The sequence below is a fragment of the Mytilus edulis genome, chromosome 7 (genome assembly GCF_963676685.1).
Source record: "Mytilus edulis chromosome 7, xbMytEdul2.2, whole genome shotgun sequence".
Classification (NCBI taxonomy): domain Eukaryota; kingdom Metazoa; phylum Mollusca; class Bivalvia; order Mytilida; family Mytilidae; genus Mytilus; species Mytilus edulis.
The window spans coordinates 60,602,896-60,625,218 of record NC_092350.1 but is presented as its reverse complement, the minus strand read 5'-3'; the positions used below and the strand labels follow the sequence as shown (position 1 = coordinate 60,625,218).

At 33.3% G+C, this 22,323-nt stretch overlaps 1 protein-coding gene across 12 annotated transcripts in view; it reads right to left on the bottom strand.

Annotated features, from left to right (window-relative positions):
• LOC139481930 (UDP-N-acetylhexosamine pyrophosphorylase-like) overlaps positions 1-6,304 on the bottom strand; it is a 116,104-nt gene extending 109,800 nt beyond the window's left edge. For 4 of the 12 annotated variants that reach the window (XM_071265502.1, XM_071265508.1, XM_071265499.1 and 1 more), the window contains exons 1-2: positions 6,032-6,304; positions 4,992-5,306 (exon numbers count right to left, since the gene is read on the bottom strand). In XM_071265502.1, coding sequence (XP_071121603.1) covers positions 4,992-5,268 — 277 coding nt within the window. In that variant the 5' untranslated portion in view covers positions 5,269-5,306; positions 6,032-6,304. The remainder of the gene's footprint in view (positions 1-4,991; positions 5,307-6,031) is intronic. The other 8 variants (XM_071265501.1, XM_071265497.1, XM_071265505.1 and 5 more) reach the window with 2 other exon arrangements.
• Between the last annotated feature and the right edge of the window lie 16,019 nt (positions 6,305-22,323).

The following is a 22,323-nucleotide window of genomic DNA, read 5'->3' as shown; positions in this document are numbered from 1 at the left end:
TTGGGATCATGAATAAAAAGGATGTGGGTAAAATATTATTCAGACAACAACAGATCAACACAAAAATGTTTGTAAAACTGGTAAAACAAAAAAAAGTTAGAAAAAATGGAGTGTTAAAAAATACAGAATAAATTTAATAAACAAAAATCAGAATAGAGAATAATGGCTAGTATAATCAATCAAGTATAGACAATGAAGACTCCAAAAGACAGTAAAATGTGGCGAGTACTGGTTGAGGCCGTATGTGCTGACAGGCACGAAGAGGATGAGTGAGTGAGTGACTAATTGGATAAGCTGGGTGCTAATTTTACAGTAAAAGGAGACAAATGATAAAGGCAGTTTAGTCTAGAAGAACAAATCTTTAATTTGGAACTAGAATTTCATGGCAAAATATCATTATATAAACTTGCATATCTTTTTTTTGTAAAGAGAGAAAACAGCATGTTTATTGTACAAAATCAATTTGTAATGACACATTGGATCGATGCATACATGTAGGTATTCACCCACGCACAAAACATTTAAAGACTCTAATAATTCATTCAAGGTAAATACTTGTGTGAAATGGTCCTCTGTAGTCTACGATAAGAATTATGACCCATGTGAAAAATCATACAATAGGTTTTACACACAATTTGATTAAAAAACTGCCATCTTACGCAAATTTATAAGATCAATGTCAACAATTTATAAATCGTTGTATCTGTTTGTCTATATGATTTACCGTGATAACATATCTATTTATCTGGTATACAAACAAACAAAAGTAAGTCTCATCTCTCCGTTCAAATATTGACAAACAATAAAAGGACAACAAGATGTTACCTGCAATTTGTTTACCTTGAATTGGTGAAAATTTTATATTGTGGTCATCACGTTTTACTAAACTTTCAATGATATAAATAAAAGTTGTATTTTTTTTTATGTAATAGTATTCAAAATGTTCTTAATTAATTTTCATTGGAATTGATGGCAGAATCTTATAAATATAAAAAAAGAAGATGTGGTATGATTGCCAATGAGACAAATCTCCAGAAGAAACCAACATTTTTTGTGTCAGTCCCATATAGTTTACTATTTACAATGATTCACAACAGAGTGCGACAATGGGAAATCCAGTGTGACGTATTTAAACATTCAAGTTTGTACATTCAACTCTAAACAGCTTTCTCCAACTTCCTACGACCAAACATCAGAGAACTTACACCCAGCGAAGGAAAAATGTAGACATCATTAAAGTTGGGTTTATACTAAAGGAACGTATGACATCGTATGTTTAAAACAATGTCGTGATCTAAGCTGAGGATATCTGATAAAAATCATGTTTTAATCCCTACTTTTATTTTAAGGATGGCAATACATTTCATTCACTTGTAGCAGTAGAATGGTTACCTTAAAGATATCATTTTGACATGGATTATCTAAGACCACAAAGAATTTAAAATTTTACAAATATGAAAGGTCTATGACCTTTTCGAATGCAAATATTGTTTAATACCCGGTTTTTCAATCTTGTCAGGAGAATTTTTATTAATAATTCTATCATCAGATCATGTCTATTCTGTTACAAAATTTCAACAGATTTAAATTTCTAAGAACTACTGAATACAGAAAATTAAGAAATCTATACCTGTACAAATGTATGTGTATTCTTGCCTTTTCTTCTTTATATATTTAATCAAAGGGCATTTTCAATTTAATACATGTACAAAAAGAACCTTAACACAAACACCTTAATAGATTTGTAGGGGAAATCTAGGATAAGACGAAAGATTTTTTGACTGGCCTTACAGTTTCAATGTTTACAGGCCGTGTGGTCATAAAACTGAGTAAAGTTGTATAACCAAGGCACCTTAGTATTTTAGGCACATGCTTTTTATTTCCTATCATCATACAAGCATGTTATTTAGATCTGGTTCAGCCTTTTAATCTAGTACAAAGCAAACCTCAAATACATGTATGTACATTCAAAGGGGTAGACCTTGGTTCAGGAAGATAACTCTTTAAATCAGTTAAGTGTTTGTAAAAGCCAAGTTCATCAATGTTTTTTAAGCATTTACCTGAAACAGATTGAAAATAATCTATGTAACCTAGAAGCTTAGAATATGTTTTTGAAAATGCTTGACACAAACGTACTGATGATTTCAAGAGTTATTTCCCTTAACCTATTGTTGAAGACTGTACTTTGAGCTATAATGGCTTACTTTAATAAATTATGATTTGGATGTAGAATTGTCTCATCTAGGCAATCATACCATATCTTCTTATATCTAATTCATAATCAACTACAGTTCACCGTACAGCTTTCAACAAATGATGGGCAATACCTATACCTATGCTTGGAATTCAAGATTAGGCCTATTAAACAAGTTAAATTAATATATTGTTTGTTTCCCCAATCCTGACCCTGCTAAGCCAGGTGCGGGTAGGTAGGTAGGGAAATAATTTTATTTTTCCCCCAAAAGCTGGAACAATATCATGAATATCAGTCGATCAGGTAAGCCTGAAAGTTGGAATTGATTAAAATAATATTTGACAAAATTTTATGAGACACACCGTTTTTGCAGGGTAGGTTGGGATTGGATAAACAAACAATATTTTATTTTAGGCCTTATTCGATATGATACCAATGTTCATGCTTTTCGTGGATATTTGTGAACCAAAATTAATTATTGATTGAAATATATATAGTTATAATATTCTGTAGGCTAAATTAAATAATAATGCACAAAAATTCTCCTCAATCCATGAAAATTATCCAATATCATGAATAGTATTCCAATGCAGATATACAATCATGACAATGTAGTACATTTAGTATTTTGGAATTTTATAATTTTTTTTTTATCAAGCATCCAGTGTTTCACACTTCAAGCCTGACTTTAAACTGGATCACCTTCATGACATTTAAAGTCAGTGTACTGATATTTTTTATCAATACACAAAAAGATCATGCATTCATGGCTATTTCTTACATTTTATTTAAATGCAAAGATCTTTAAATCTTTCAATTACACCATTTGTTTAGTCCAAAATGTATAACCATCAGTGAGGGGTACGTTTAAAGAGAAGATCTTTTAAGTAGTTATGCATTTTTAAAATAAAAAAATTCAACAAAATTTGAAAACCAATATTATGAATCATGTAAATTTATCATTTTAAGAGTAAGAATTTACACAATTTAGTAATCAATGTATATATTCATGATATATTTAGTAGACGATTACTAACATTTTCAAATCTTTTTAACGATAACAAAATCCCTTTTAAAGTAGGTCCCCTGACTGACCATAAACATGATAAACTGAATGTTATGCTACAAGAGTTGGGTAGATATTTTTTATACTCCTATATTGTAGCTAGTTTGGAGTATTTTATTTCAATTACTTCTAAAATATATATCAAATCTATCTTAGCATCTCGGCCATTCACCACTATACTGAATGAAAAACTACATAGATATATAAATATCTATGTGGCATAAGTGCCAATGAGACATCTCTCCATCCAAGTCACAGTTTATAAAAGTAAACCATTATAGGTCAAAGTACGGTATTATAATAAAGGACCCCAAAAAATTACTAGTGGTAAACCATTTAAATGGGAAAACCAACGGTCTAATCTGTATAAAAAATCCACACATGCATGACATGTAAAAAAAAGTTTATCTTATTAAATATAATAAATAGATTAACTGTCAGGAAGTGTATTGATTATAAAATATTGAACAATACTAAATATACTACCGGGTCCTATATCAGGTATATTGGCTGATTACTGAAGTACTTATATCGATAAAAACTGATTAATTTAAAAACTTAAACTACCTGGTTGGAAATTGACATTATGTAATTAATATCAAGACTGTTTACCTTGTCCCTCATTTGTTTACCATTATAGATATGTACAGTAAATATGTTATCTAATGTAGGTCATTTTCAAATTAGGTTAATTTAAATGGAGGATATTATATACATGTTCTACATGTTCTACATGTCTTAATTTTGTTTTTAAAGATTTATTTCACCAACATTTTTAAAAAACTTATAACAATGCATGTGTAATAAAGGTATTATCTTTTAAACATTTCTTAGAATCTGACAATGTATAAATTGAACTCAGGAAAACCCCAGAATCAAAGCTAATATGAAAAGAAAATTAAAAAATGTTGATTATTGTCCATTTTCATTTTTATTAACAATCCTTGCTAACTTCATTTTGGACTTTTTAAATTTAATTAAAACAATAAAATTTGATGGACCACAATCAGTATCTTCATGATCTTTTGATTCATTTTTGTCTTTCCTTTTAGCCATGGCATTGTCAATTTGTTTTCCACTTGTGAGTTTGAATGTGCCTTTGGTATCCTTTATTACCTCTCTATGATTACATGTACATTTAGTTTCTTATTAATTAGGAATAGAAGGATATTTTTTTGGGCACTTCAGACATGATTGGATTTTTATTTTGGTGGACATGGTTGAAATTTACATTGGGATTTACAAAATTTAAGAAATCATAGACTCAGGAATAAATGACCTTTTTTTTAGGAGTGGAGAAAGAATGCTACATTCTTTAACTCTTTCCTCCATTGACATTTTTTTTTTTGCATACTTGATTCGCATAGGATTTTTCAATCAAATGCTAAAAATATGCTTTAAAGTATAAACAAATTGCGAAAAAAGAAATATTTCATCAAATAAATTCAAGTCAGATATTCTTATGAATATCCTTTTCATATTGGATACAAATTTTATTAAGTCTGAGGCAGACACTTTGTAGTCAAAGTATTTCAACTGAGGTTCTGCACAGGTGTCAAAAGGCGTCAGTATGGAGTAAAGGGGGTGGCGTCAAAAGGCGTCACTATGGAGGAAAGGGTTAAGGGGAATCAGGATTCAGACTTACAGTGTAAATTTTTTCAAAAACTTCGGAATGACACTACTACATGTCCTACCTGTCTTTCATTAATAAAATAAATTCTTTTTTTTTACCTGCTGTCTGATAACTATTAAGAGTATCTTTGTCAGTTGATGTAATCCTCCCACAGACTTCAGCTGGCAAAGGTTCCAAAGAATCATCAATTTTCTGTGATGCAGAATTAAGAGTTTCCATTGCCGCCTTAAAGTATTTGTTTATTTCACTATAATTAAGTTTCACCAAGTCATTATGCAACTGTTGTTTTTCATCATCTGCAAGCTGATCCCAATATTTCAGCAAATGTTCTTGTCCATTCTCTGTCAGAGTTGTCCTTAATCCATTAATATCCATTTTGAGTATGAGGTCTGTATATTACTCTGTTTTTTATCCTTAAAAAAATAATGCTCATCATGTGACACGATACAAATATATATACATTGATTTTTTAGCATGTGCTATCACATGGTGGTCATGCATCATTATGACCCACTTGACAATTAAAAGTTTTAAGTCAAAAGGTCATACAATCTCGAGCATACAATAAAATATATAATAAACTTAAATATTGAGTTTATTCATGCTTAAAAACGATCACATGTGAGAGTAGTATAGAAGTGTATAAGATCATATTGATTCATCATGTGAAGTCAACTTCAAGGTGGTTGATCAAGTAACCCCTTAATTTAAAAAAGTAGCAGGTTTTTAAAGTAAATAATCAATTATATTTTACAATTGCAATATTTTGCAGGGTTATTAATAAAGGTAATATTTTGTAACAGTTTAGATATTTTAATTCAGTTGATTAAAATGCAAATTCAATATCTTGTGATTTTTTAAATAGTTCTGATGACCAGATGACTAGAGTGACTGCACATGGTTAACTATAAATATATCTAGATGTATCTGCCTATGAGTACACGAAAAGTAAATAATACATGTTTATGAGCAGTAACAAATAAAATATCAGATAGCATAAAATTTATTAAACCCCAAATACGCTTTCTAACAATTTGAAAAAAAATATATATACATCATAAGATAAGCAACTTCGGTTGATACTGGAAATATTTGCAAGTTGGAAAAATAAAAATCAGGCCTAAAAGAAAAGACTCACCTGTCGTTTAGACGTTCCTCAGGTGCAGACGATGAAAGATAATATGTGTGTCCCGGAAGTAAAACGTGTCGAGTGACACCAGCTTTGTATTTATTTGTTTACGCGTACCAGTAATTTAACGGGGTGTTTTTACCTATTCAAACATTCTACGAATCGGATAATCTATTTTAGGTATTCAAATACCCACAGAATGTTTATTTTGAATGGAAACATGCAGGTTCTGAGGACAATTTCCAGAATGAAGTTATAACACTTGGACACGTTTCCCATCACAGAACTGTCAGATTTCCGGAAAAAACAAAACTAGCCACTGGTCCAAGATCAATTTATAAATGTGTCACTCAAAGTTACGTTGAAAACATTTTTTACAGACAGAGGTTTGACAAATTTTTGATACAGTTGCAGACCAAATATTGTGAATGGGATACACATATAATAATAAAGTAGAGGGTTAGGTTGGGGTTTCTTCAATCTGTCACGTCAGTTTTTTTCAGTAATGCCGGCCATTTTCCTCTTTTCTATTATTCTCTATTCTTTACATTTAAGCACCCATTATTCTCTAATCTTTCTTATATAGCCTATTTTTCTCTATTCTTTATAATGTTTGTTCTTTATCAATTCATGCAGTCTCGGGCACTTTTGACACGATTATTTTATTTTCTGTAAAGCCCACCTTAGACCCCTCAGTAGTGATATGTAATGCTGTGGACCTAACATGTATCTTTGGTCCAGTGTCAACTAATCCATCACACTATTGTATATGAAACAACAAAAATAAACGAAATAAAACTCCTCTTACACATGTTACAGTCTTTTCTCTTTTAAAATTAATACCGCTTGATCCGTCAAATAGAAATATAGCTCAGCTTTCTCTCTGTTATTATGATGATGATATTAGCCGAAACTCCCAAAATCAAGTTAATATCAAGGCCATTTACCAATTTCCAAGCTCAGAAATTATTCTATATTGTATTGTATGGCCTTTCGATTTAGTTTTTACATCAAATTCAATTCAGGCGAGAATATCAAGATTGATACACTTAAGAGGGGGGATAGGACCTTTATCGGGACTCCGGTATCGGGTGTTTTTAAGCTCGGGATTTCGGGATTGACCCTTTCGGGATCCGGGAATCCTTTTTTTCGGATTTCGGGATGTCGGGATTTGCTTTATTTAAATTCGGGACCTCGGGATTTCGTTTTTTCAAGTCCGGGATTTCGGGATCAAGACCCCTCCTATCCCCCCTCACTTAACGGCATGAATACATGTACAAACTATATACACATATGAAGTCACAAGCTTTATAGGTCCCAAAAATACCAGTGTAAAACAATTCAAACAGAGAAACCAAAGGTCCAATCTTTATAAGAAACGAAAAACACTAAGTCTTATATATATATGTAGGACTCTAAAGTGCGATGGGGACGCTAAAACGCGATGGTCACGCTAAAGTGTGATGGTTTGATACGCTAAAGTGCGATGGCATGCGCTATTTAATGGCAGATGGCAGTTAGGTCCGCTGCTGTATGCCCTGAGGTAATCGGTGCCCTCAGGTAATTGTGGCAATAGTGCCCATTTGCGTAGTAATAACATGATCTAAAAATAGAATAAACTAAAAATACATCATTGTACTTTCTATTTCGACTGACAGTATATGTGCGAAAAATAGGAGAAAACAGGAACAGATACAATTTTTTACAATAAGTTACGACAAATAATTCACGAAAAAAAATCAAATATTTGGTTTATTTGTGATCATTGCAACGTGAACAGATATTTATTTAGTGAAACGTAAATGACTTAAAATAATTAAAAAGAAAACACTTTTTGAATGGCGATTTAAACTTTTATAATAATAGTTGTCAAAAACTGGTTTCATACAGATTTGTGTAAATAAATGTATATACAATTATTTAAACTAACTATTAAAGAATAAAAGTTATCCACACATGCCTAAGGCAGCAAACATTTGATTTTCGGGGGGGGGGGGGGGGGGGGGGGGGGGCTATGGATTTTTTTCCTTCGGCGAAAGACAATATTTTTTGGAGACAGGTCGAAAACATTTGTTTCTTTCATTTCAATTTTAGCATTACATATAGTGGCAGAACAATTAGAAGCAAACTTTCAAAAAAAACCATAGCCCCCCCCCTGAAAATGAAATGAATGCCTAAGTTTCGTGAATGTCCTGTTGAAACTTTGACTATCATTGTGTTTGGTAATATATGACACTTACATATGGACAGATTACGCATATATTGATTTTGGTTACTTCTTTTAAAGTAACATAAGTAGAAAATGATAACATTTAATAGATAGGTTATTAAAATCAGTCCATCTTGTTCGACTACATGAGGGGCAGTGGTGGATTCATTCCTTTTTTTAAAGGGGGAGTACCCAATCCAGGACACAAGGAGGGGGTTCCAACTATATGTTCCCATTCAAATGCATTGATCTCCCAAAAAAAGGGTTCCTATCCCCAGAACACCCCTGGACCCGCCACTGAGCTGTTACAAAAAATATCGCTATAAACTGTCACGGCATTATTTGAATTTCAGTGTATGCATCTTTGTGTACCATTCTTTGTTTATTCGAAAGGGGTAGTAGATATAAATATATATATATACAATTAAAATAGAAGAACCTAGATGACGATATGTATGCGTTCAATAATGATACATATAAAAAAGAAGCTGTGGTATAAATCCCAATGAGACAACTGTCCACAAAAGGACACAGAAATTAACAACTGTAGGTCACCGTACGGCCTTCAACAATGAGCAAAGTCCATATCGCATTGTCATCTATAAAAGGTTCAGAAATAACAATGAAATCCAATTGAAACGAGAAAACTAACGGCCTTAATTATATAAAACAAATGAACAAAAATAAATAGTAAAGAAACGACAACCACTGAATTACAGGCTCCTGACTTGGGGCAGGCACATACGTTTTTTTTTCCTCATAAAAGTTGTACAAACAATCGATCAGTGAAAAGTATTCTATCAATTATATCAAAGTCTATTAAGCAAAGCATACATTTATAGATCCGTATTTTACTCGATTGGCTTTAAAATACTAGTAGTTAATAATATATGACACTAACATATGGGCAGATTACGCATAGATTGATTTTGGTTACTTCTTTTAAAGTAACATATATAAGTAGAAAATGATAACATTTAATAGATAGGTTATTGAAAATCAGTCCATCTTGTCCGACTGCATGAGGGGCAGTGGCGGATCCATCCATTTAAAAAGGGGGGTTCCCAATTCAGGACACAAGGAGGGGGTTCCAACTATATGTTTCCATTCAAATGCATTGATCTAAAAAAAAAAAGGTGCCTATACTCAGAACACCCCTGGACCCGCCACTGTCCATTGTTCAACTACTAAATTGTCTGTTTTACTTACTAGTTCACATGGTACAATAAAAAACCTGATAATAAATTGTTCAAATAAGGCCCTTGAAAATAGTGGAATTAATTACTTTTGGAGTGTCAAAAAATTGCATGCATATAAAGGTGATTTTAAATCTGTTCAAAGTTTAGATTTTTCTACTCTATATACCACTTTGCCTCATATTCTTATTAAGAAAAAATTCACATCCCTAATTAACTGGACATTTAAAAAGTCGGAATGCGAGTACATATGTTCAAACTCTTTGCGATCATTTTTTAGTAGCAATAAACAAAAGAACTATGTCAATTGGACATGCTTTGATACTATTTATGCGCTTGAATTTTTATTTGATAACATTTTTGTTCGCTTTAGAGATTCCGTATATCGTCAAGTTATTGGAATTCCAATGGGGACTAACTGTGAACCAATTATTGCGGATCTATTTTTGTATTGTTATGAGTTACAATTTATGACTTAAATTAGCAAAGACCCATCAAAACAATATTTGATACAAAAATTTAACAATACTTTTAGATATTTGGATGATATATTGGCTCTCAATAATAACGACTTCCGTATGTATAATAAAGAAATTTATCCTGTAGAACTTACTTTAATTAAAGCTAATGATAACAATGACCACTGCCCTTCCCTCGATCTTGATATCTATATCATAAACGGGAAGATTAATACAAAAATTGTTGATAAGAGAGATGTTTTTTCATTTCCTATTGTTAATTATTCATTTGAAGATGGTGACGTTCCCTTGTCATCATCTTATGGTGTTTATATATCTCAACTTGTACGCTTCTTTCGTGTATGTAACAACGTATTAGATTTTAGCGAGAGAAATTTATGTATTACTAAAAAATTATTACACCAGGGTTTTCGATATCACAAACTGGTCAAAACATTTACTAAATTTTATCATCGGTATAAGGAAATAATACGTAAATTTAACTCAACATGCAGACATCTTATACGTTCAGGTATTTCACATCCATTTTTTTATGGAAATATTCTATATAAAGAACAAAAATGTCAGTATTCTCTTCAGAAACTAACAAAACCTTTAAATAGACTTATTAAAAAGGGATATAGTTACGATACTGTTGTCAGGTCATTAAAGATTGCATATTTTGGCTTTAATATTGATTCACTGATAGAGTCTTTGAATCGGAACTAAACACATCTATTTCTAAAAAAAACAGTTGTTGGCATGACACGGGTTATGTTCTTCTCAGATATTTTATGATAGTATGATACTAAAGCCCTAACGGGGGGGGGGGGGATTGTGCCTGATATTCATATGATGAACACATAATCTTTCAATCAGTTTAATTGAGGTCTGGAGCTGGCATGTAAGTTAACTGCTAGTAGTCTGTTGTTATTTATGTACTATTGTCATTTTATTTATTTTCTTTTGTTACATCTTTTGACATCAGACTCGGACTTCTCTTGAACTGAATTATAATGTGCGTATTGTTATGCTTTTACTTTTCTACACTGGCTAGATGTATAAGGGGAGGGTTGAGATCTAATAAACATGTTTAACCCCGCCGCAATTTTGCGCATGTCCCAAGTCAGGAGCCTCTGGCCTTTGTTAGGCTTGTATGATTTTAAATTTCAGTTTCTTGTGTATAATTCGGAGTTTAGTATGACGTCCATTATCACTGAACTATTATGCATATTTTTAGGGGCCAGCTGAAGGACACCTACAGCTGCGGGAATTCTCGCTACATTGGAGACCCATTGGTTGCCTTCGACTGTTGTCTGCTCTATGGTCGGGTGGTTGTCGCTTTGACATATTCACCATTTCCTTTCTCTATTTTAATAACTATGTTTCTGATCTAATTTTGTATTCTATAAACGGCATCTATATATTTACACTACAAATCTACAACTCTCAGTCTATGGCTACACGTGCTGATCTTATCTATATTCATGCATAATATTCATTAGCTGTGTATGAGTATCAAAATCGTATCATACGCGATGATGACCAGCCAGTACATACTAAAATGATTTTATTCACCATTATTAAAAAAGAGAAACATTGCAGTACGAACAGTAATCTATTTGTTTTTTCATTTGACATTACTTTGAAAGTAACGTAGTTACAAGCACAGGTTTTACAGTATATAACTGCTTTTTTAGAATGTTAATTGTCTTAATCAATCTTATTTGAGAGATGTTGGATATTTTCAAGGAAAAACCTCACATCTCCAGTGGACTTTTGTACATGGTCAGATAACCTTAGGTCATCTCTAAATTACTGTGTATTTCCTGTATCTCAGATCATATCTATGATTGCTCACATGGTGAGGCTACCTCAGGTCACCTCTGTATGATTGAACATTGTGAGGTTACCTAATATTACCTCTGTATTGCTGTACATGGTGAGGTTACTCTGTATTACTGCACATACTCGTATTACCGTATGGCGGGTTATTTTCGCGGTTGTAAAATTTCGCGATTTTCATTGAAAAGGGTATACGAAAAATTTTGGCGGTTATTATTTTGGCGGATTCAACATTTTTAGCATTACCTTTGCATGTACATTTTTAAATTGGCGGAATTTATTTTGGCGATTTTGTTCTATCCGCGAAAATTTACACCCTGCGAAAATAACCCGCTATACGGTACCACATTTTGTATAAACTTTACAAAACACTATTTTTTCAGTTTTCCTCAGCGCACTTCTGCATTTCTATACATGGTCAAGTGCACATGTTAACTAATGTCATTTCTTAACTACTGTATATAAATATGTAACCTCAGAATACCCCTGTATGTTAGAATATGGTGAGGTTACCTAAGGTCACAACTTCATGGTCATTGTACCAGCTGCATGTTACCACAGATAAACTTTGCAAAACGCTAATTTTCTACAAACCTCATGTGACCACAATTGAATGTTCATAACTCCCTTCGTCAGCTTAGTCCCTCCAGATAACATCTATGTTATTTTTTTCACGGACAGGCTACCTCAGGTCATCTGTAAATTACTGTACATGACAAGGTTACCTTAGGTCATATGTAAATTGCTATCCATGACCAGGTTACCTCAGGGAACCACTGTACTACTGTGCATGGTAAGGTTACCTCAGGGAACCATGGTACTACTGTGTATGATGATCGGGTTACTTAAAGGAACCATTGTTCTACTGTGCATGGTCTGGATACCTCAGGGATCCATTGTACTACTGTGCATGGTCATGTTACCGAGGGAACCTTTGTACTACTGTGCATGGTCAGGTTTCCCCAGGGAACCATTGTACTATTGATATGGTCAGGTTACTTTAGGGAACCATTGTACTACTGTGCATGGTCAGGTTACCTCAGGGAACCATTGTACAACTGTGCTTGGTCAGGTTACCTCAGGGAACCATTGTACTACTGTGCATGGTAAGTTGCCTCAGGGAATCATTGTACTACTGTGTATGGTCAGGTTACCTCAGGAAACCATTGTACTACTGTGCATGTTCAGGTTACTCAGGGAACCACTCTGCAACTGTTCATGGTCAGGTTACCTCAGGGAACCATTGTACTTCTGTGTATGGCTATGTTACCTTAGGGAATCATTGTTCTACTGTACATGGTCATGGTACCTCAGGGAACCATTGTACTGTTGTGTATTGTGAGTTTACATCAGGGAACCATAGTACTACTGTGCATAGTCAGGTTACCTCAGGGAAAAATTGTACTACTGTGCATAGTCAGGTTACCTCAGGGAACAATTGTACTACTGTACATGTTTAAGTTACCCCAGGAAACCATTGTAATACTGTGCATTGTTAGGTTACTCAGGGAACCATTGTACAACTATGCATGGTCAGGTAACCTCAGGAAACATTGTACTACTGTGCATTGCCAGGTTACTTCAGGGAACCATTGTACTTCTGTGCATTGTCATGTCTCCTCAGGGAACCACTCTACTACTGTGCATGGTCAGGTTACCTCAGGGAACCATTCTACTACTGTGATGGTAAGGTACCTCAGGGGATCATTGTACTACTCTGCATTGTCAGGTTAATTCAGGAAATCATTGTTCTACTGTGCATGGTTATTTAACCTCAGGAAACCATTGTAATACTATGCATTGTCAGGTTACTCAGGGAACCACTGTTCAACTATGCATTGTCAGGTTACTCAGGGAACCACTGTTCAACTATGCATGGTCAGGTAACCTCAGGAAAGCATTGTACTACTGTGCATTGCCAGGTTACCTCAGGGAACCATTGTACTACTGTGCATGGTAAGTTTATCTCAGGGAACCATTGTACTACTGTGCATGGTCAGGTTACCTCAGGGAACCATTGTACTACTGTGCATTGTCAGGTTACCTCAGGAAACCATTGTACTACTGTGCATGTTCAGGTTACTCAGGGAACCACTCTGCAACTGTTCATGGTCAGGTTACCTCAGGGAACCATTGTACTTCTGTGTATGGCTATGTTACCTTAGGGAATCATTGTTCTACTGTACATGGTCATGGTACCTCAGGGAACCATTGTACTGTTGTGTATTGTGAGTTTACATCAGGGAACCATAGTACTACTGTGCATAGTCAGGTTACCTCAGGGAAAAATTGTACTACTGTGCATAGTCAGGTTACCTCAGGGAACAATTGTACTACTGTACATGTTTAAGTTACCCCAGGAAACCATTGTAATACTGTGCATTGTTAGGTTACTCAGGGAACCATTGTACAACTATGCATGGTCAGGTAACCTCAGGAAAACATTGTACTACTGTGCATTGCCAGGTTACTTCAGGGAACCATTGTACTTCTGTGCATTGTCATGTCTCCTCAGGGAACCACTCTACTACTGTGCATGGTCAGGTTACCTCAGGGAACCATTCTACTACTGTGATGGTAAGGTACCTCAGGGGATCATTGTACTACTCTGCATTGTCAGGTTAATTCAGGAAATCATTGTTCTACTGTGCATGGTTATTTAACCTCAGGAAACCATTGTAATACTATGCATTGTCAGGTTACTCAGGGAACCACTGTTCAACTATTCATTGTCAGGTTACTCAGGGAACCACTGTTCAACTATGCATGGTCAGGTAACCTCAGGAAAGCATTGTACTACTGTGCATTGCCAGGTTACCTCAGGGAACCATTGTACTACTGTGCATGGTAAGTTTATCTCAGGGAACCATTGTACTACTGTGCATGGTCAGGTTACCTCAGGGAACCATTGTACTACTGTGCATTGTCAGGTTACCTCAGGGAACCATTGTGCTTCTGTGCATTGTCAGGTTTCCTCAGGGAACCATTCTGTTATCCATTTGTTTTATGTGTTTGGACTTTTGATTTTGCCTTTTGATTTTTGATTTTCCTTTTTGAATTTTCCTTGGAGTTTAGTATTTTTGTGTTTTTACTTCTACTACTGTACATGGTCATGTTACCTCAGGGAACCACATTACTACTGTGTATGGTCAGGTTACCTCAGGGAACCATTGTACTATTGTGCATTGTCATGCTACCTCAGGTGACCATTGTACTACTGTGCATGGTCAGGTCTCCCAAGGGAATCATTGTACTACTGTACATGGTCAGGTTACTGCAGGGAACCATTGTACTTCTGTGCATTGCCAGGTTACCTCAGGGAACCATTGTACTACTGTGCATGGTAAGTTTATCTCAGGGAACCATTGTACTACTGTGCATGGTCAGGTTACCTCAGGGAACCATTGTTCTACTGTGCATTGTCAGGTTTCCTCAGGGAACCATTGCACTACTGTACATGGTCATGTTACCTCAGGGAACCACTGTACTACTGTGCATGGCCAGGTTACCTCAGGGAACCATTGTACTACTGTGCATTGTCATGTTACCTCAGGGAACCATTGTATTACTGTGCATGGTCAGGTTTACCCAGGGAACCATTGTACTACTGTCCATGGTCAGATTACTTCAGGGAACAATTGTACTTCTGTGCATGGTCAGGTTACCTCAGGAAACAATTGCACTACTGTGCCTGGTCAGAATACTTCAGGAACCATTGTACTAATGTGCATGGTAGGTTTCCTCAGGGAACCATTGTACTAATGTGCATGGTCATGTTACCTCAGGGAACCACAGTACAACTGTGCATGGTCAGGTTACCTCAGGGAACCACTGTACTCTTGTGCATGGTCAGGTTACCTCAGTGAACCGCTGTACAACTGTGCATGGTCAGGTTATTCATAAAGATAAACAAGAATGAGATTTACAGATAATTTAGTAGACTGAATTTTTTTCTGAACTCATTTTTTTCTGTTTGTTTATAGGTTTATGGTGAATGGAAACATAAATATAGACTTTTTAAAAAATCTTGCATCTTTTTGGGATATCATTCCAGGAAAATAGAAGGATATCATGTTTACTTGAAGTGCGAGGTCTAGTAAAAATAGCAAACAGACAGCAGAAAAAAAAATGAGTTGACTTCACGATTGCGTAACGTTTTATTCTTCGTGGCATTACCCCCTTTTTTCAATTAAATCACAATTTTAATTTGGTACATACATGATATGAACATGATTTTTTTTCTAAGATCAGCTGTTTTGCATGTAAGCCTATGGAGCAGTCAATAACAAGATTGCAACCTTATGTTAATTTGATTTGAATCGATTATATTTGTTGTTATTTTTTGGGTTACCTGAGGTAATCCTGTTATGAAAGAATACTTCGTATATACTTTGCTGGTATATGCATTTATGCTGTAATTACACAATTTCTTAATTTAAAATGTAGGACTTCATAGATTTGTATTGTTTATGTGATTATATGTAAATGTTACATGAGTTCACTTGAGTTAAATGGATTGTATTTGTCGTTATAATTGGGGTTACCTGAGGTAACCCTGTCATGAATGAATACTTCCAAGATACTTTGCTAGTCTTTACACTAATTGTAATAAACTAACTTATTCATTTTGAATGTAGAAATTCATTGAAGTTATATTGTTTATGAGATATATATGTAAAGGTGATCTCAAATAACTTCAGTGATGTGGGTTATATTTGCAATTATATTTGGGGTTACCTCAGGTAACCCTGTTATGAAAGAATGCTTATTAGATAGTTTGCTAGTGTAAACATTTATGTTGTAATCAAACAATTTCTTTATTTTACATGTAGGACTTCACAGATGTAAATTGCTTACGCAATATTTAGAAAATGCGATCTGTTTTAACTCGATTTAAATGGATTATACTTGTAGCTATTTTATGGGTTACCTGAGGTAACCCTGTCATGACAGAATACTTAGTAGATACTTTGTTAGATTATGTATTTATGGTGTAATAAACCAACTTCTTCATTTTAAATGTAGGAATTCATTGAAGTTATAATGTTTATGTGATGTATATGTAAAGGTGATCTGAATTCACTTGAGTTAAATAGGTTGTATTTGTTGTTATTGTATTGGTTACCTCAGGTAACCCTGCTATGAAAGAATTCTTAGTAGATACTTTGCTAGTGTATACATTTGTATTGTAATCCCACAATTTTTTTATTTGAAATGTAGGACTTCATAGATTTGTATTATTTATGTGATGCATATATATTTAAAGGTGACCTCAGTGAACTTGAGTTAGATGGGTTATCTTTGTTGTTATTGTTATGGTTACCTAAGGTAACCCTGTAATGAATGAATCCTTCGTAGACACTTTGCTAGTGTTTACATTAATTGTAATAAACAAACTTCTTTATTTTAAATGTAGGACTTCATGAAAGTTGTATTGTTTATGTGATGCACATGTAAAGGTGACCTCAGTTAACTTCAGTTAAGTGGGTTATATTTGTAATTATGTCTGGGGTTACCTCAGGTACCCATGATATGAAGAATGCTTTTGAGATAGTTTGCTAGTGTAAACATTTATGTTGTTATCGGACAATTTCTTTATTTTAAATGTAGGACTTCATAGATGTGTATTGTTTATGTGATTTTTCTGAAAGGCGACTTAAGTTAACTTGATATGAATGGATAATACTTGTTTCTTTTTCAAGGGTTACCTGAGTTAACCCTGTCATGACAGAATTTTTAGTAGATACTTTGCTAGTATATCCATTTATGGTGTACTAAACCAACTTCTTCTTTTTAAATGTAGGAATTCATTAAAGTTATATTGTTTATATGATGTATATGTAAAGATGATTTGAATTAACTTGAGTTAAATAGGTTGTATTGTTGTTATTGTATTGGTTACCTCAGGTAACCCTGCTATGAAAGAATTCTTAGTAGATACTTTGCTAGTGTATACCTAAGTATTGTAACTCCACAATTTTTGAATTTGAAATGTAGGACTTCATAGATTTGTATTGTTTATGTGATGTATATATATTAAAAGGTGACCTCAGTGAACTTGAGTTAGATGGGTTAACTTTGTTGTTATTGTTATGGTTACCTGAGGTAACCCTGTAATGAATGAATCCTTCCTAGACACTTTGCTAGTGTTTACATTAATTGTAATAAACAAACTTCTTTATTTTAAATGTAGAACGTCATGAAAGTTGTATTGTTTATGTGATGCGCATGTAAAGGTGACCTCAGTTTACTTCAGTTAAGTGGGTTATATTTGTAATTATGTTTTGGGTTACCTCAGGTATCCATGTTATGAAGAATGCTTTTGAGATAGTTTGCTAGTGTAAACATTTATGTTGTAATCGGACAATTTCTTTATTTTAAATGTAGGACTTCATAGATGGGTATTGTTTATGTGATATTTCTGAAAGGCGACTTCAGTTAACTTGATATGAATGGATAATACTTGTTTCTATTTCATGGGTTACCCGAGGTAACCTGTCATGACAGAATATTTAGTAAATACTTTGCTAGTATATCCATTTATGGTGTAATATATCAACTTCTTCATTTTTAATGTAGGAATTCATTAAAGTTATATTGTTTATGTGATGTATATGTAAAGGTGATCTGAATTAACTTGAGTTAAATAGGTTGTTTTTGTTGTTTTGTATTAGTTACCTCAGGTAATCCTGCTATGAAAGAATTCTTAGTATATACTTTGTAAGTGTATACATTTATATTTTAAATACACAATTTCTAAATTTAAAAATGTAGGACTTCATAGATTTGTATGGTTTATGTGATGCATATATATTTAAAGGTGATACCTGAGTTTACTTGAGTTATATTGGTTGTATTTGTTGTTATTATTGGGTTACCTGATGTAACCCTGTAATGAATGAATTCTTTGTAGATACTTTGCTATTGTTTACATTAATTGTAATAAACAAACTTCTTTATTTCAAATGTCGGACTTCATGAAAGTTGTATTGTTTATGTGATGTTTATATATAAAGGTCACCTCAGTTAACTTGAGTTAGATGGGTTATCTTTGTTATTATTGTTATGGTTACCTGAGGTAACCCTGTAATGAATGAATCCTTCGTAGACACTTTGCTAGTGTTTACATTAATTGTAATAAACAAACTTCTTTATTGTAAATTTAGGACTTCATGAAAGTTGTATTTTTTATGTGATGCACATGTAAAGGTGACCTCAGTTAACTTCAGTTAAGTGGGTTATATTTGTAATTATGTCTGGGGTTACCTCAGGTACCCATGTTATGAAGAATGCTTTTCAGATAGTTTGCTAGTGTAAACATGTATGTTGTAATCAAAAAAATTCTTTATTTGAAATGTAGGACTTCATTGATGGGTATTGTTTATGTGATATATTGGAAAGGCGACCTAAGTTAACTTGATATGAATGGATAATACTTGTTTCTATTTTATGAGTTACCTGAGGTAACCGTGCATGACAGAATATTTAGTAGATACTTTGCTAGTATATGCATTAATGGTGTAATAAACCAACCTCTTGATTTTTAATGTAGGAATTCTTTGAAGTTATATTTTTTATGTGATGTATATGTAAAGGTGATCTGAATTAACTTGAGTTAAATAGGTTGTATTTGCTGTTATTGTTTAAGTTACCTCAGGTAACCCTGCTATGAAAGAATTCTTAGTTGATACTTTGCTAGTGTATACATTCATATTGTAATTCCACAATTTTTGAATTTGAAATGTAGGACTTCATAGATTTGTATTGTTTATGTGATGTATATATATTTTTAAAGGTAACCTGAGTGAACTTGAGTTAGATGGGTTATCTTTGTTGTGATTGTTTTGGTTATCTGAGGTAACCCTGTCACGTAAGAATACGTCGTAGATAGTTTTCCAGAGTATACATTTAACTTCTAATAAACCATTTACTATTTTATTTTAGACTTCATAGATAAGTATTGTTTATATGATATTCAGGAAAGGCGACTTTAGTTATCTTAATTTGAATGGATTATATTTGTTGTTATTTTTGAAATAACATGAGGTATCTCTGTTATGAAAGAATACTTCGTAGATAATTTGTTGGTATATGCATTTATTCTGTAATGACACAATTTCTTAATCTAAAATGTAGGACTTCATAGATTTGTATTGTGTATGCGAGGTATATATAAATGTAACCTGAGTTAACTTGAGTTGAATGGGTTGTATTTATTGTAATTATTGGGGTTACCTCATGTAACCCTGTCATGAATTAATACTTCGTAGATACTTTGGTAGTGTTTACATTTATTGTAATAAACAAACTTCTTTATTTTAAATGTAGGACTTCATGAAAGTTGTATTGTTTATTTGATGTACATGTAAAGGTGATCTCACTTTACTTCAGTTAAGTTAAGTGGGTTATATTTGTAATTATGTCTTGGGTTACCTCAGGTACCCATGTTATAAAGAATGCTTATTAGATGGTTTGCTAGTGAAAACATTTATGTTGTTATCAAACAATTTCTTTATTTTACATGTAGGCCTCATAGATGTGTATTGTTTATGTGATATATCGGAAAAGCGACTTTAGTTAACTTGATATCAATGGATAATACTTGTTGCTATTTTATGGGTTACCTGAGGTAACCCTGTCATAACAAAATACTTAGTAGATACTTTGTTAGTTCATGCATTTATGCTGTAACAAACCATTTTCTTCTTTTGTTATGTAGGAATTCATTGTATTATATTGTTTATGTGATGTATATGTAAAGGTGATCTGAATTAACTTGAGTTAAATAGGTTGTATTTGCTGTTATTGTTTGGGTTACCGCAGGTTACCCTGTTATGAAAGAATTTTTAGTACATACTTTGCTAGTGTATACATTTATATTTTAATAACACAATTTCTTAATTTAGAATGTAGGACTTCATAGATTTGTATTGTTTATGTGATGTATATATAAAGTTACCTCAGTTGACTTGAGTTGAATGGATTGTATTTATTGTAATTATTGGGGTTACCTCATGTAACCCTGTCATGAATTAATACTTCGTAGATACTTTGGTAGTGTTTACATTTATTGTAATAAACAAACTTCTTTATTTTAAATGTAGGACTTCATGAAAGTTGTATTGTTTATTTGATGTACATGTAAAGGTGATCTCAGTTTACTTCAGTTAAGTTAAGTGGGTTATATTTGTAATTATGTCTTGGGTTACCTCAGGTACCCATGTTATAAAGAATGCTTGTTAGATGGTTTGCTAGTGAAAACATTTATGTTGTAATCAAACAATTTCGTTACTTTACATGTAGGCCTCATAGATGTGTATTGTTTATGTGATATATCGGAAAAGCGACTTTAGTTAACTTGATATCAATGGATAATACTTGTTGCTATTTTATGGGTTACCTGAGGTAACCCTGTCATAACAAAATACTTAGTAGATACTTTGCTAGTACATGCATTTATGCTGTAACAAACCATTTTCTTCTTTTGTTATGTAGGAATTCATTGAAATTATATTGTTTATGTGATGTATATGTAAAGGTGATCTGAATTAACTTGAGTTAAATAGGTTGTATTTGCTGTTATTGTTTGGGTTACCGCAGGTTACCCTGTTATGAAAGAATTTTTAGTACATACTTTGCTAGTGTATACATTTATATTTTAATAACACAATTTCTTAATTTAGAATGTAGGACTTCATAGATTTGTATTGTTTATGTGATGTATATATAAAATTACCTCAGTTGACTTGAGTTTAATGGTTGTATTTGTTGTTATAATTGGGGTTACCTCAGGTAACCCTGTCATGAATGAATACTTCAGATCATTAATTGAACTTTTATAAAAAAAAAGTTTATAATTTTACCAGCCATCCCCACCCTACACGTACATACGAAATAAATGATCGGTGAATACAATAATAAAATCATTTGGGAAGTTTGTTGACATCTTTGGTATTTGGTCACATTAAAATTTGGTATTAAGATCTATCTAAATAAGAACTATATTTTCGTGCGTATTTAATCAATGGCGCATTACCACGATTACCTCAGGGCACCGATTACCTCAGGGCATACAGCAGCGGACCTAACTGCCACCTGCTATTTAATGAAACATGCTAAAGTGCGGTGCCGCAATACGCTAAAGTGCGTTTTTCCGCGAAAGCAAATGATCCCAAATCGGAACATTATTGGTCGGTGCTAGAAGAGTTTGTATGCGGAGGAGTCATTTCCCCAAAAAATCATCCTCTGTAAAAGAAATGCAAACCTTTGACCCAGCTGTGTCGGCGGGAAAAAACGAATTTCTCTCAGGATACTGGGGAAAAATTACTTCTCATAAACATACTCCAAATGTCCAAATTTGATTTAAAAACTCCATTTATGTTTTTAATCCCATGTCATTTACTTGCATGAAATAAAAGCTAACTTTCTAGTTATAATTGCACTATTTAATAAAACATTTTTTTCAATATGGTTCATCATGTCTGTGAAAGAGACAGATACTCGTCAACAACTTTGAGACAGTAACCTAACGACAAGAGGTGTAGTATCATAATATAATTACCAATGAGACAAGTCTCTATCTAGGGCTAAATG